The sequence below is a fragment of the Pundamilia nyererei genome, unplaced genomic scaffold (assembly GCF_000239375.1).
Source record: "Pundamilia nyererei isolate P.nyererei 1_Seehausen unplaced genomic scaffold, PunNye1.0 scaffold00175, whole genome shotgun sequence".
In the NCBI taxonomy this organism is placed as follows: domain Eukaryota; kingdom Metazoa; phylum Chordata; class Actinopteri; order Cichliformes; family Cichlidae; genus Pundamilia; species Pundamilia nyererei.
In genome coordinates, this window is record NW_005187576.1 from 674,969 (window position 1) to 691,054 (window position 16,086).

Here is a 16,086-nt window from a genome sequence, read left to right on the forward strand (position 1 = left end):
CTTATGCATTCAGCTACAAGTGATGCTTCAACCTAATGTGAAGCTCTTTCATTGATCTAATTTGCGCTGGCAAAATATTGTTTCTTTTGCAGAACATTAAATACTGCAGAGATCATTTTATTTATTAAGTGATAGTAAAAATCTTAATGACACTACAAATGCAAAGCAAATACTGAGCATGTCTCCAACTTTCTTTTTAAATCTGCTCCTGGCAAGAAGAGTATAGCATTAGTTCAGGTAGAGCAGTGTATTAGCCAGTTGGCATGAACTGCTTCTTTCATGCTTCCCTTTGAGTGGCTCAATCCTCAGCTGCTCATCTGCCAACTGACTTGTAACATCTAATCATATTCATAGACGCACACAAAGAACTTCATAGCCAGACTTATATTACTCTGCTGATACCTCTCCAATGCTCCAGCCGCTGCTCTTGGACAATGCTGTGGGCCTTGCAGAGCTTTATTCTTTGCACAGCAGGATTCTTGTTGCTACAGTTAGAGCCCCCTTAAAGCATTTTATTGCTGTTATGCAATCATTTCTTTATAAATCATGAATTTTTTGCACAACTTTGTCAGACTATAATAAAATTACGAGTTAAAGTGGATCCATTATAGTCATTTTCATCTCCATATTTTTATCATGAGACTGTACTAGATAACATTTTCATAACTCGGTTCACAATAATTATTATGTATCTTATACTGGACCTTACTGCAGCCCCTCATTTCAACCTCTGTTTGAAACAAGCTGTTTTAGCACCCTTCTCACATCCTTTAACCCAGCTTTTTTCTTATTGGCTGCTCTTCACAAACAGAAGGATTGAATGGCAGGTGGGTGGAGCTTCTGTGCTCACATCCAGAGCAGGTTGTTTTCAGAATCCAAAGTAAGGATGAGTATAACTCTACTTTAGGTTTGAGCTCCGGATGAACCACAAACTCTATATTTCCTTCATCCAAACCAAATATTCCAGTAACCTAAAGCTGCATACACACATACTCACCCTCAGTCTGTGTGCTGTGTGTGCACTCTTACTTTGTCTGCAAAGGAAAAAAAGGTTGGAAGTATAATCCTCAAGGACATATGTTTCCTCCAAATCTTATCTGGCAAAACAAATTAGTTTAGTACAAAACGGGTTTTTGCAGGAGATATATTCAGACATCTTTTGCCCACTCTTTTAGCAGCTAAGCCAGCTGAAAAGACAAAGTCAAAAAGACACAAAATGAACAGTGTAAAAATGAAAACAGAGATCATCAGAGGCATCTAACCTGCTTACAAAAGAGCTCGTCTGTCCCGTTGATGTAATTAAACTACCCGACATCACCCGTCCCACCTGTGTTTAGCAGAGCATCTTTGCATTCCTGCAGCATCCCTTTGCTTGAATAATAAATAGCCGTGCACTTTCAGCAGTGATTGTGTTTGATCTAAGGCATCATGTGACGTTACTGGAGGCAGCTTTACTCCAGCACCCAACCAGCCTGCCAGATTGAACAATCTGTTTATCACTTAGCAGGGTACAGAGGGAAAAAACAAAACTCTGTTCATCACAGTTTGCACCCACGCAGCTTCAGTAATATTATGCAGAATCTGTCAGCTCCACCTGCCCTTTGCCTGACACACGTACAGTGCACATAAACACAGGTACAGTATGTAAACACAGAACGACTCAAGCACACCGAATACACACACTTATCCCTTACATTAGCTCACCAGCTTTCATATAACAGTTCCTTAGCTTTAAAGGGAAAGTAGCACTAACACTTTATGATGGTTTTGCAGTGTCAGTCACCCTGCAGGCATGGCAACTCTCACTTGTTCATCAGCACGCCTGTTTGCACCGATTAACAGTCTAAATGGGGGATCGGAGTTCATTACAGAGATCTTGACAAAGGTTTGACAAATCTTTTTGCCACCGCTGTAAACACTGTGATTACCTTTGGGTTTCATGTATAATAAAAATGCTAATAACAAGCTCTGTTTCTTTAATAGCATTCGTACTCGCCTTCGATTTGAAATACCAGCTGAGGATGAACTGATAAGAATCACAAGTTAATTTAATTTAACTCGATAAGTCGATTAGATCACCTGCTAAATTAGCCACCGCTGCTTTCCTCACATTCTCGCAGAGTAATTATGGCGGTCGGGGAGCGAGGTCTTTGGCACTCGCCGCCCCTTTAATAAAACTTGATTACAGCGTTGAAAAGTTGGGATCCCTCCTCCTGCTGATTGTGTCTTTCTTCTTTTGATACCACGGGAGCTTTGGTTTGTGCTCGGCCCAAACTGCCAGTTATTTTCATCACAGATGCTGTCGCTGTGTGTGGAGAAGCGGATTAGTTTTCTCCCTGCTTTGTGTAAAAATTACAATCTCTAAAAAGACTCTGTAGGCTCTGATGCACATTCCAACACGGCTGTTAACAGGTCATGTCCATCCTGTTTGTGCATGTGGAAGCTTGTGTGTGTGTTTGTAATCGCAGTATCTGCCTTTTACATTTTCATTATGTGTGTGCATGTGTCTGTGCAAATTAAGGTATTCTTCCATTCATGTTTTGCCCGTGTGAGTGTGCATGTGCCCGGATGTGCTATAAGTTACAATAAATGGGTCCCAAGGGAAAACAGCAGCAGCAGCAGTGTGTTTGATCATTTCTGCACATGAGCAGTGCTCATCTGAAAGAAGAAGAAAACACAGCGGTAGAAAACAAATCTTCAGCGTGATGCTCCGTGTCAAAACAGCTGTGTGGGTGTTAAGCCGGAAGTGTCGCAACAATTTAATCCTCTCATGAAAAACAAGACGTCTTCTACTTAGTGATCGTTAACAACCTCAGCTTTTTATTAACACTTATGAATGTTTTTCTGCAAAAACCCTCAAAATACACTCATCACCTGTAAAAACAGGTCATTTCAATTATATGCAATACTAAAAACAACTTTTTTAGGTTTATTTTTATGCTACAAACTAGGATTGTAAAGTTTAGCGTTTCATTAAAAGTATCACACAAGAAACTACACTTGATGTGTCTGCACATGTCTCCGGTGTACATAAAGCCAAGACTGTCACCACGAGAAGATGCTGCAACAAAAAGAAAGTGAGTTTTCAAACGAGCCTGTCCTGTTAGATTTCTGCCAAACACAAATGTACAAGTCGAAGCGCCCTTTTCCCCCTGACAGCAGACAGCAGTAAATTAGTGTTTGGTGATGAGTCATTCGTGTCTAAAGAGTGACAGTAACGTCCCTCTTGTTCTGTGCCGTTTACCTGATAACCCACCGAGCAGAGAGGCCCATTAATCATTTTCTATGTGTCCCCACCCGCACCCCCCCTTTTCCCAGGCAATAAAAACAGCGCGGACATGTAGTTAAACAGAAATCGCTCCATGGATTTACCATCAAAATATCAGACAGATTTATTAGTAACAATTTTTTATCTGCTTCCTATCCCTCTCTGCGGCTTCTCCTCATTTACACATTTGACATTTAGGCTCCTTTTCCAGACCATCTCAAACTGGGGTGGCAGGAATTCAAACTTGTGCTTGCATTCGGTAATAAGGAGCAAAAGGGTCAAAGCAAACAGTATCTACAAGATAAATGCTGCAAATATTTCTGTGCTGCAGGAGTAGATGTAATGATCCCCTCTCCCCTTCTTCCCCCCCATAGAACCCCACTTTATCTCGGCCTACGACGTCGGCCTCTTCACCCTCTTCTTCCTGAGGGAGAATGCAGTGGAGCACGACTGCGGCAAGACGGTGTATTCCCGCGTGGCGAGGGTCTGCAAGAACGACATCGGCGGGCGATTTCTCTTGGAGGACACTTGGACCACGTTCATGAAGGCGAGGCTCAACTGCTCTCGCTCCGGGGAGATCCCCTTCTACTACAACGAGCTGCAGAGCACCTTCTACCTGCCCGAGCAAGACCTTATCTACGGCATCTTCACAACCAATGTGTGAGTGAGCTCGAGCGCGCACACCGCCCGCCCTGTTTGACACACACGATTTGTTTGGCTTTTTTGATGCAGTCGTAGGCATTTCTAGAGGCCGAGAGAAAACCCTTGGCACGCGGCCATTTCATCACGGCTCTGTGTTTGAGGTAAAGCAGTGATGCTTGCAGACGTTTAGGGCGCTGAGTGCTGCACCTGCTGAATGCGGCGCCGCTCTCTAATAAAGTTCAACCACCTGCCTTTTGTTTACACACTTTGCACTCCACTTTTATTCCAATTTATTCGCGACCGAACCGTGAAGTGCTTTTTTCGTTGCAGCATAATTGAGGAAAATAGGCTGAAATAAGTCGAGGACGAAACTTTCAAACTTATTTTGATGTACAGACATTTCGATTGGGTGTCTTTGCTTTGTTTTCGGTATATGATGTCTACAGTCTGTGAACACACGTGGAAAAAATGTCATCCTGGGGGGGAAAACAGGTTTTACTTTAGACGAGGTTTCCATGTTTTTAGATCTAGTATTTAACCACATTACATAACAGTTTATCTTTAAAAGCAGGCAAAAGAGATTAGTCGTTTCAAAGAGCTCATGTGCAATCTCGATTTTCCTCCCCAAGCAATATATTATTAGCGTTATTATCAGTGTTCACATTTTTTTAAACACCCCAAGTTAACAGCCCACCAAAGAGTCTGTTCTTTCAAAAAAATGCACATTAATGGCAGAGAAAATACTTTTCTGGCATTTACTATCTAAATCAATTCAGCCTGTGCAAATGTGGGTATGAGCCTGCTGCTCAGCCGGTGTTTGCAGGTGGATTACTAAAGGAGCGTAAAATCTAAAAAAGACACAAAATAACCCAAAAGACACACAGAATGACCACAGATTCATTGAAAGGGATCGTATGTCTGTGTCCCAGGGCTCATTTCATCAGCATTTGTCTCTTATGTATCTAGTGTGACAGCATCAATATTCCTCTTTGTATCATAAAGCATAAAATTACTGTAATGCAACACTTACCCATGCATTCCTCCTCAATGTTGCTCTCGCTGTTGAATAGAAAGGATGAACAACCCCACCAAAACAAGCTGCAGCTGTGCTGAAGAGCCCTTTCAACAGCAACAAGAATATTAATAAGGGAACACTGGCGCACACACCGTAGCACTTGAACTTCTCCTCATTTAGGCCTCAGATTTCGTCACTTCATAAGGTTTGTTACTGCAACATTTTCCTGCCTGTATAGAGAGACAATTTTCCAAAGTTTGAGCCACCCCGCTGCTGCTAATGATCAGTGCGGATGCACACAGCTCTCTGCCGAGCTGGATACACAGATTGACTCACACTCTCTCTGGTGCGTTTGATTGCTCCAGGTGGGGGTGTAACACACTTCATTACAGAGAGGAAACACCGAGAACAAAAGTGTGTACATTGGAGATTATTTTGCGGCTTTTATGTTTAGTAAAAGTGTAATTGTGTCACACTCTGCTCTAATTAGAGGGTAGCAGCAAGCGCACAGCAGCTTGGTCACTCTGTTTAACACAGTAGTCCAAGAAAAGATGTCAAGGAGACATGTACATCAATATAAATTATAGCTTGGGCCTTTTTTATGTCTGCAATCCTTTAATGTGTGTTGCAGATGTGGCTCAAGTGGTAGAGTGGGGCATCTACCAATCGAAAGGTCAGTGGCTCCGTCTCAGGCTCCTCCAGTCCAGCTGTCGAAATATCCCTGGGCACGATACTGAACCCCAAATTGCCCCCAATGCATCCATCGGAATATGAGTGTCTGTATGGATGTTAGATTAAAAGTGCTCTGTGTGTTTGTGTGTGAGATTCAGAGACTTAAAGTAAGTGCTTTAAGTGCTCAAATTGAGTTGAAGGGTGCCAAATAAGTACCATTCCATTTATCGGTGACTGCATTTATTTTGAAGTATATTTAAACAGCATGTATCTCTCTCTGCACCTAGGTTCTGCAAATTATCTCAGCACATTCATACCCTTCAATGAATTTTGACTTTTGCTTTTAAGACTTCCCTCGGGACAAATTTTGAACCTTGCATGAGATTGAGTAACTAAACACACTGAAGAATAAAGGATGAATCAAAACTAAAAACCAAGACAACACCTTCTTTCTCACTTGTGAGAAAACACTACATATACATCTACCGTTGAGTCATGAAATGCTCTTTTCCACAGTGACAAGGAAGTATGTAGCAGATGCCAAGGATGCTGCGTACATAACCTTTCTTTTTAAATTTGGAAAGTCGAATCTGAAGCCACCCAGTCCACCACTTGAGTCAAAGTCATGTGAAACTATTAAGACTTGGCGATAAACCTTGCAAGCGTGGCAAAACAATCTCTTGAACTGTACATGCACTTTGTGCCTGCGTGCGTGTAAGGTGTGCCTTTGTGTGTGTGAGGAGCCATGGCTGATGCTATTCAGATGTATTCTGAGTACTGTCAGGGGAGAAGTTGAATCCTGCCTCTCACCTTCTGCTCTCTCACCTGTTAAGCCGCCAGCAGTTGACACTGCATTGCTGCTTCCCATCAGCCTGCAGCCATTTTTGGTGATAGATGGGAAGAGCGTGAGAGAGCAGGAAATGGCCGAGAGACAAAAGAAATGAAAAGCCAGGGGGATAAAGAAAGAGAGGAGGAGATAGAGAAATGAGAAGAGGTAATGAGAAAAATCATTAAGCTCCAAGCTTTTGTCTTTCTCCCATTGTCTCCTCCTTCAATTCTGAAGCGACTTGCCGGTCCACCCTCCAAAACTGCTTCGCTCTTTGGGGCTGGATATGTTAATGCAATCACCACCAACACTGCCTCCATCTGTCTGGCCTAAATTGAGCAGACTCACAGCTGCTCCCAGGAGTTTGGGGCTGTAAAACAAAACAGGAAGAGCTGGAACGGAGCACTTATACCCTCTGTCTGCCTGGGCCGGCTCTCGGTACTATAAATCCACCTCCTCCCTCTCTTTGTGACCATCTTGGTTTATCCCTTGGTCACTTTAGGTTGATGTTTGGCAGACAAAACCTACAATTTCGGTCGTCGGTGAAGTTGTTCATCAAGAAATAACAGTCACAAAGTTTTGTTCTTGCAAAATTCAAAGGCGCTGCTTTGTGAAATGAGCATTTTGAAGACTTCTCTCAATTTTTCTAGATCAAACGATTAAAAAAGGGAGGCGCTGATTTTTGTATTACACTGCAAAGAATGCTGCTGTGTATAAACGGATTTAAAACATAATGGTTTTCATCCCTGTTACTCAATCTCTACACAGCCCACTAAGCAAAAGCATCTCCCTAACAGAGCATCAGCAACCTCTTTGATCCTCCCCCCTTTTGTCTGTGCATTCAGGGACAGTGCTGAGTGTGGGTATCCTATGTTTTGGGCAGTAAAGTACATTTCCCCTCATGATTTTATGCATACAGAGTGAGAAAAATGGGATTTGTTAAGTAGCTTACATGGATAGTTGTATGCTTTAAACAGAAATGTGTGTTTTTTGCTGCGGTGCATGTTCATACAACAGGGAGAGCGTTCTGGTAGAGCATTCAGTCTGCACAGAGCCTTTTAGTTTGGACGCTTCCTTCCTCATCTGCTCTTTGCAGCTTGATGAGCTCCCTTCAGAAGCAGACACAGCACAGCTTTTTAGCAATGCTTCCAAAATGCCTTCAGCAGCCACAGTTAGTGAGACAGTTGCCCTCCGTGGCACTACAACTCCTGTGCTGACACACGTTTAAGCCTCATTGCAGTTTCCAACTGGAAGCCAAAGTAAACTTTATGTTAGCATGATGATATTACCAGTTTATTGTTTTTTTCTGATTTTGGTTGGTTTGTAAAACCGGTGATGATTGAGCCATGAATTCACATCTGGTAATTAGAGAAAAAAACAAAGAAAAAAAAAGCCGCCACCGTCCAACAGAGCGCGTCAAGCTGTGAGGAAGGTTTTAGCATTCCATCAGAATAAGGACACTTAAGTCCTAAGAGCACAGCCAGGTCTTTTAATTAACTCAGGTTCCTTATTGGCAAGGTCCTTCTGCGCAGTGATTCTCCTGCTGAGGTGTCTAACCTGCCATTACTAACTAATTATGAGCCTCCTTATCTATTTCTAGGTGACTTCACTGACCCCCTCCACTTCTCCCGTTCTTGGAGGGGTCTCATATTGGAGAGGTTAGCAGGGGGATATGGAGTACTGCAACAAATGGTCCATTAATTGATTAGTGTGTAATTTGTGTAAGTGATTTATCTATTAAGTAACTTATGAGGCAAAAGTGCAGAACATTTGATGTCTTCAGCTTTCTAAATGAAATGATCTGCTGTATATCTCTCTAAACTCTGTGCATTTGGGTTTTAGATCAGTGGAAAGAACAAAATTAATCATTGCACTGATGCACTGATGCCCGACTTCCACTGTTCACACGATGGATATTTTTTCAGTCTTTTGAAAAATGGACTAATCTGAGCTTTTAGGCAGGATTAAGTGTTATCTTTGCATGCAACTAATGTGAATGGAATTGATGTAGAGATTTCTTTAGGTCTAGATTGTACTACAGACAAGCAGGTTCACGCTACAGTGTCCAGACTGCCTCGTTCAAAGGCAGGGTAAAGATTTAGCAGAGCGATGAGTTTATTTTGGGAAAGTTATATAAATTGTTGGACACGTATCCTTCGAATTTGACAGTGGAAAGCGGTGCAAATAGATCTTTAACTCCGACTTGTAACTTCCACAAATACTAATTTCATTAGAGGATAAATGATCTCTAGCTTCAGCCACAATAGTTACTTGGCGCGTCATACTTTTAGTGCAAGTCACACTCACTGAGACATACCCCTGACTTACTCACAGAACACCTAGGGACCCTGAGAGCCCTCCTATCCTTGGAAAATATGTGACTGACTTCAAGCCAGATCAGATTTGACGTGTACGATAAATGATATTCTGGGCAGCCGAGTGAGACAAGCCACATAACTACCATATTTCTGATTTTACACAATGTTCTCTTCCCGTCATATCACTGACATCCAATCTACCTTGAAATGAACTGGGAGCCCATCTTGAAGACTGGGCCTGATCTGAATACAGCTTCACGGACTCTTCTGCTTCTGTATTTCCACTATTTATGTTATAGCTTTCACACAAACACACATTTTTATTAACATTTTCTTTACTTTCTCTAATTTTTTGACCTGTTTGATTCACCACGCAGCAAATATAGGTCACATTTGAAACCCCCCACCGAGGTTCAATTGTGTGTCAGATTGTTATTGTCGTCGCTGGGATTTTTTTTGTGATGTCTCCAATCTAACACCTGGATTTTTGTGCAACCTATTGAACTTGTGGCATTGCTTTATTGTTTAGTGTAGGTGTTGCTGACTCAGTCTGCCTCTGAATGTGACTGTTTCGGGGCAAAGCTGTTGCTTTTGCTGGCGTATTGTTGTGCAGTATAAAAATATGTATGGATAATCCTGGCAGCCTCTGTTCAATTTCTGGTCCCTGCAGCCATGTAGCTGTGCTGAGTGGGCCCTTTTCCTTTTTTGCTGCGATGCAGGTATTCGACGAGGTTGAAACATTGGCCTTAATGTGGTTTGAGCTGTACCCTTCCTCACACAAAACGAGGTTAGGTGCATTAGCTAAAAAGCTGGGGATTCTGATGTGTGTTAGCGCTGCACGTGCATTTTGCTTGTCAAATCTTTTTTTTTTTTAATGCAGCAAGTTAAAAACAGACTCACTAGGGACACAGTTCGACCAATCAGGTGATGCTACCAGGAAAAAAAAAAGTTTAGTAAGAAAAAGGAAGCTCACAAACAAAACGAACGTGCAGCAGCAGCTGTGCCACCTCCAAACTAAAAAGATAAGATTATCAGGTGAGATGCATATAAGCCTCTTGTGTTTACCAGACACTCTCTGGTGTTCTGATCTTTGCTGATTGTGGTTTGCAGGGAGCCATGAAACCAGGCTGAGCGAGGAGTTCATTACTTTCCTTACACCTTTTTTTTTTTTTGAGCTGATCTTGGAAAAGTGCCACGGCATCTGCAGAATTAAGTTTTCAGTTCCTTCAGTTTTACTTGAAGGATAAAGCCTTCGTTTTTGCTATGTCTTTCTTATTGGCAGCAAGTCTTGAGAAGGCATGACAACTGGCAATGTGTTAATATAGTTTCCTTTTTAATTTCCTTAAACAGCTGGCCCTGCAGTTTTTTTAGCCTGCTTAAACTGCAGTAAACAGAGGAGTTGTTGGACTATTTTCAGCAGTGCATTAATTCACATTAGGTGATATAATGAGTATCTCTGGCAGCACCACCAACTTAAACTTAACTGCAGTGTGTTTATTGCACTAAAGACATCTTTTTGTGATCTGAATCTTGTGGTTTTACCAAGCTTTGGATCCACATACAGTCCATGCCAAGTCATTGTGATGTTAACAAACTGGTTTGGCATGATTTAAGCTTTGTGACATGGCACGTTATCCTGTTGATAGCAGCCATCAGGAGATGAATACACTGTTTTCAGTGTATTTTTCTGTGTTTGTTGTAATGAGTTGTTATTTGACTGACTGTTTGAGGCAGTCTGGCCATTCTCCTCTGACCTCTGTAATCAAAAAGGGATCTGAGACATCCAGCGCACTGGATATTTTCTCTTTCCCATCTAATTCTCTGTAAACCTTGAAGATGGTTGTCTAAGAAAACCCCTTGAGATCAGCAGTTTCTGAAACAACCATACGATGTTCAAAGTCTCCTAAATCACCTCTCTTCCGCATTCTGATGCATGATTTGAACTTTATAGGTTGTGTTGATCATGTCTACATGCCTTAAACATGTTAATACGACATGACTGGTTGATTAGATATTTATGTTAACACGTGTACCTAATAAAATGCTCTGTGATAGTAAAATATCAGCAAATTGAGTCATTATGTAAAATAGCAATAACTCAGTATTAAACAATTAAAGAACTTGACCTTTTAAACATTTTATACAGATACGTTGTGCCATTATCATTACTGATGCACTTATGAATAAGCAGTACTTTGATGCTGCACCAAGAGATGACTCATTTTAGCTGCAGATAAAAACAGGCAGTTTAACCCTCTCAGGCTCAAATTAAGTTTTTGTTGCTAATGCACAAAAGAATACCTGCAGTGGTACTTCTGAGTAAAAAAAACCTCATAAAATATGTATGTGGGGTAATCAGGTTGTTAGCTTTTAACTGTTGCAAATCTGCAACGCCTGCCTTGAGAGGGTTAATAAAAACAGAAATATATAGTACGACTGTAAAAATACAGCACTGCAAAATCAGCGCCAAGTAGCTACAAAAGATGTTATATATTGGTTTGGAGAGTGTTCAATAATCAGTGGATATGGAGGTAATGCATATCTAACAGAGAAAGAGAGTAAGAGTCACAGGCAGAGCCTCGTCACCCTGATCTTTCTTATTCTGCCTTCTCTGTCGAACTCCTTCCATTTCTGATGCTCTGCAAAAAGCCCCACACCTGCAGGGGAGCACAGTAAAAACCATACAATGAAAAATCCAGAGAAACACATATCGTGTGTAGCATTAAATTAAATTGGTTCAAACTGGAGTAAAGAAATCGGACAGAGAGTGATGGACATGGATACATTCTGTAAAATAAGACAGGGAATTAAAGGGACAACCAGTGAGAGGATGAGGCTGCTGGAATGAGATTAATCACTTGAAGAAGTAACTCCACTCATATTGACAGTAATCATTGTGGTGCCGGGCCTCGGAGAGTGGCAAAGCAGCGGCGGCAAACAGCATAGCAGATGTCAAACAGCTTTTCAATCACTTTCCCGGGCTTTTAAGCAGGCTCAAAACATATGGGTTGCATCCATTAGTGCAATAGGCTGCAGTCCTTTCACTGCACCCTTTTGCTCTGCTCTCTTGGCATTACCTCTCAAATAACCTGGACGATGTCAGGCTTTCTGTGACCGAATGCAGCTTTAATGCAAGCTGTAGCTACGGTACGACCACGGAGCCACAGTTTAACTTTCTATTATGTCAAACTATGTAGTTGTGCCTGTGTGAATGTGCAAACTGTTGTGGCTATATCCCTCAGTGACTGCAGCGCATTTGCCTGTGGTTTCCTCCAGTTGGGGTTTGGTTACTGCTGGCTCACCACAGCGGCTCACTCTGCTTTACACATTTTCTCTCTGCCTCCCTGCCACTCTTTTTCTACCAGAGCCATTGGAAAAGAAAAAAGGGAAAAAAAACCCAGAAAAAGTCCTTTACTGAAGTGTGCAGGCTGTTTTCCTCAATGGCCTTTGAGTCAGTCAATGAGCCACCTGTTTGGCTTCTCCCAATGTTTAGTCAGAACTCATTTGGAGCTGCACAGCACTTTGCTTCCCTGCGGTAATGACAGAACGCATTAGTTATTTCACTGCCCTGAACTGGACCGCTGAGAAAGTAGTATTCAACGCAAAAATCAACAGAAGAAACCAGCACTCTCCCAGCAGACCTTAGAAACAACTCTGAGGTAAGAATGGTAACTTAAATGCACTTTAGAACAGCACACAGCAACACTACATATGAGCGGGCGTAGGGAGGTTTGGGGTCTTCACTCACCCCGGTTCTGTTAGCCGTCAGGGCTGGGGGGCTGGGAGGAGGTGCTGGCCGTCAGATTGGGGGGCCTCCCTGCTACTGCAGATAAGGAGGCGGTCCGCTTGCCTCCACCCCAGAGAGAAGGGTTACATCTCCTGGGTCTAGGTGCGGCTTGCCCCTCTGGGGGCGGGGGTACCTGGACCTGGGATATAGAGAATGTTTGGGGAGTGCGACTGTCTGTGCAGTGTCTATTTGTGTCTGTCTACACGTTGGGTGAGTGCCGAGTATTTGGTTGTGTATATGGGGTGGGAATGCACGTCTGTGACCGCGTGCGCCTGTTCGTCTGTGTCTATATGTCAGGTTGGGTCTTAGACTCCACCTCTCTGGGTACATCTCAGGCTGATGCCCTCAGACGTTGGTGTGTTGGTGGTCCTTGTCGACTGGGGCTGGGCGCTCATGTATGTACCGGCTCACTCCTGGTGGCCGATTGGCGGGGCCAGGCGCCTGTGGCCCGGCTGGGCCCCTTCCAGGGGGTGGGGTGCCCTCAGGCCTCTGGCCTCGAGGCCTGAAGCTCTGTCCTCTCTGGCACAGCTGGCTGCCGGCAGAGCCCGCGGGCATGCCACTGCAACCCCCTCTGGCCTCTGCTCCGTAGCTGCTGGGTGACCTCTCAATTGGGGCTCTACTCAGCTCTTCCCAGGAGGGTGGCACGGTTCCCCCCCTTTTTGGTGGTCCTCCTCGGGTCCTCGTACTCTGGGGCCTCTGGATATCTGGGGCCTGGATCTCCTCCATACCTGCTTCATACCCTGGGGGACGGGGCTGTGGCTCCCCACACTCCCTAGCAGATTGTTACATGGAGAAACCTTTGGAATACAAGCATGCTGATCCACACAGGTATGCACACAGGTGTTCACAGACGCGGACTACACCTTTCTTGGCTGCTGCCTCAAAGCACATTGTGCGCTGTCTATCTTGCGTGCTGCACAATAGCGTTTAATATTTAGTATCTACTGTTATCTACTGCTAGCTAGTTTATTGTGATGGTGCTGTATTTATTATGTTGCTCTTTCTTTGTTTGCTTTCTCTTCTGGTTTTTTTTTTTTTGATCCAGGTGTTTTGTTTGTTTTTCTTTCTTTCTTCCCCCCCTTCTCATCGTCTCTTCTCCCCTCTGTATTTCTTTCTCTCCCTCTTTCTTTCATTCTTTCTCCCTGTCCTGTCCCCCAGTCATGTCTGTCCCGTTTTATAGCAACCGAAAATAAAATAAATACATAATTATAATAAAGGTCAATTAAATGGATCAATATGGCAAGGCCATGATGATCCACTTGGTAAAATAAATCCGCTTGGCATCTTTCTTGGCCTTAAGACAACAATTCTGATGGCTAAAGATCCAAACGGGACAAAAAAGAAAAGAAAAAAAAGAATGGTAACTTAATAAAAAAACAATGGTTGCAACAGATTGTGACATTTTGGCTTTCTAGTCATATACAAAAACTGATTACTTTGAACATCAAACTAGAGACTCAAAGTTATTTAACTAAGAATAAGAATGGCCTGTACTTGTATAGCGCTTTACTTAGTCCCTATGGACCCCAAAGTGCTTTGCACTACATTCAGTCATCCACCCATTCACCCACACATTCACACACTGGTGATGGCAGCTACATTGTAGCCACAGCTGCCCTGGGGCGCACTGACAGAGGCGAGGCTGCCGGACACTGGCGCCACCGGGCCCTCTGACCACCACCAGTAGGCAATGGCGATTGCTGCAAAAAGTGGTAAAGTGGAGCTTTAAAGATGAATCTTAATTACACTAATCAGGCATACCATTATAAGCACTGGGGCTGCATAGGAACAGACCAGTCAGAGTGCCCCATCCTGACCCCTGTCCACTGCCGAAAGTACCAATAATGGTCACGTGAGTGTCAGAACTGGACTACGGAGCACTGGGAGAAGGTGGCCTCGTCCGATGAATCATGTTTTCTTTGATGACCTGGGAACACCTGACAGCAGGATGCACTACGGCGAGCCAGTGGTGGCTAGGTGATACTTTGGGCAATATTCTGCAGGGAAGCCTTTGGTCTGGAAATCTATCTGGATGTTACTTTGATACGTACCATCTGCCTAAGCATTGTAACAGACCAAGAAATAGTATTCCCTGATGGCTGCGGCCCCTTTTAGCAGGATAATGCATCCTACTTTGTGTTTTGTGGTAGGATGCCACCGGTACCGGTCCGTGGCCCGGGAGTTGGGGACCGCTGACTTAAGGGATCCGTTGCTAACACGGTGCCAGGCACCTCAGCACAGCTTCAGGGGTTTAGTGGAGTCTATGTCTCGATGGGTCAGGGATGTCTAGGCAGTAAAAGGGGGACCAAAACAGTATTTGGCAGGTGGTCAGAATACTGTGGAAAAGGAAACTGATGAAAACTAATTCAGCATGACTGTTCATAGGGTAGCTTTGCCAAAATGGAATTAAAATTATTTATTGGGCTCGGGTGTTACGTACAGCTAAATCACTGCCATTATGGGGGGGGGGGGGGGGTAATGCTTTGTATTACCCAAAGCATAATAGGATGTAGTGAAAATAGACAAACAATAGGATTGACAAGACCCACAAATCAATAAACCCCATTCTGATTCTGATTCTGATTCTGAAATAATGTCATTCTAGCCCTCATGTATCTAAAACACCCAAATCTTACCTAACAGATAATTGCCCCATATAAACCTGAACCTGGTCGAAAGAGACCAGACATTTGACCTTATAAAAAGTGTCCTAGCACATTTTTCACCCAGCAGCACATCTCATTACTGTAGCTGTAACTTCAGTAATTGCAAATAAATTCTCCAATATGGCTTGTCTAGCTAAGAGATGGATAAATATGTCATGTGTCAGGAAAAGAACAAGAAAGAAAAATGAACAAATAACCATTTACCAAACCCCAGTGATACAGCTTTTCCCGCAACCAGCAGTCTTCAATGACTCATACTTCACACAAGGAGCCAAAACAAACTCAGGAACCCTGCCATTTTAAAAGTATTCCTTTCTCTGTAGGCTGATGGAGTGTCCACGCAGACGTCATTACAGCCACATTTTTCACTCCTCAACTCACAAAAGTCCACAATGGGCCCGCTAATGGCTTGCATCTTATTTACATTGCGTTCGCTAAACCTCAGCTGAAAATTTTAAAGGCTCTCTGCTAATGTTTGTGTTGCTAATGCAAAGTCTTGTGTGTGGATTCGGTGCAAGTCTCATTCACTCTGTGGCTGTTGCCTTTTCTCTCACTCTCTCCCAATCTCTTTCCCCTTTAATGGTATCACTCACTATCTTCTAACTGGTAGTTTATCAGCAAAAGCTATGTCAAGGCAGCAGGCTGTTCACTGTGCTGTAGAAAGTTTGTGTGTTACTGGATGTACTGTATAAGAAGGAGGAGGAAGCAGTCAGCAGTAGCAAGTTGTTAAGAAACTCATTACCCTGCAGCACAATATTAGTAAAGAGCATCACGATAATACCTTTGCTCGCATTGCTTGTTTGGCCAGGGTTTACTCCCATATGTTACACCTGTGAGGCGACTGTGTGTGTGTGTGTGTGCGTGTGTGTGTGTGTGTGTGTGTGTGTGTGTG

The 16,086-nt window shown here is 43.3% G+C and overlaps 1 protein-coding gene across 1 annotated transcript in view; it reads left to right on the forward strand.

Moving 5' to 3' along the window:
• The window catches only part of sema5ba (sema domain, seven thrombospondin repeats (type 1 and type 1-like), transmembrane domain (TM) and short cytoplasmic domain, (semaphorin) 5Ba), an 87,961-nt gene that overhangs the window by 27,847 nt on the left and 44,028 nt on the right, over window positions 1-16,086 (forward strand). The window contains exon 6 of the mRNA XM_013914151.1: window positions 3,643-3,928. Within this exon, the coding sequence (XP_013769605.1) occupies window positions 3,643-3,928 (286 nt within the window). The remainder of the gene's footprint in view (window positions 1-3,642; window positions 3,929-16,086) is intronic.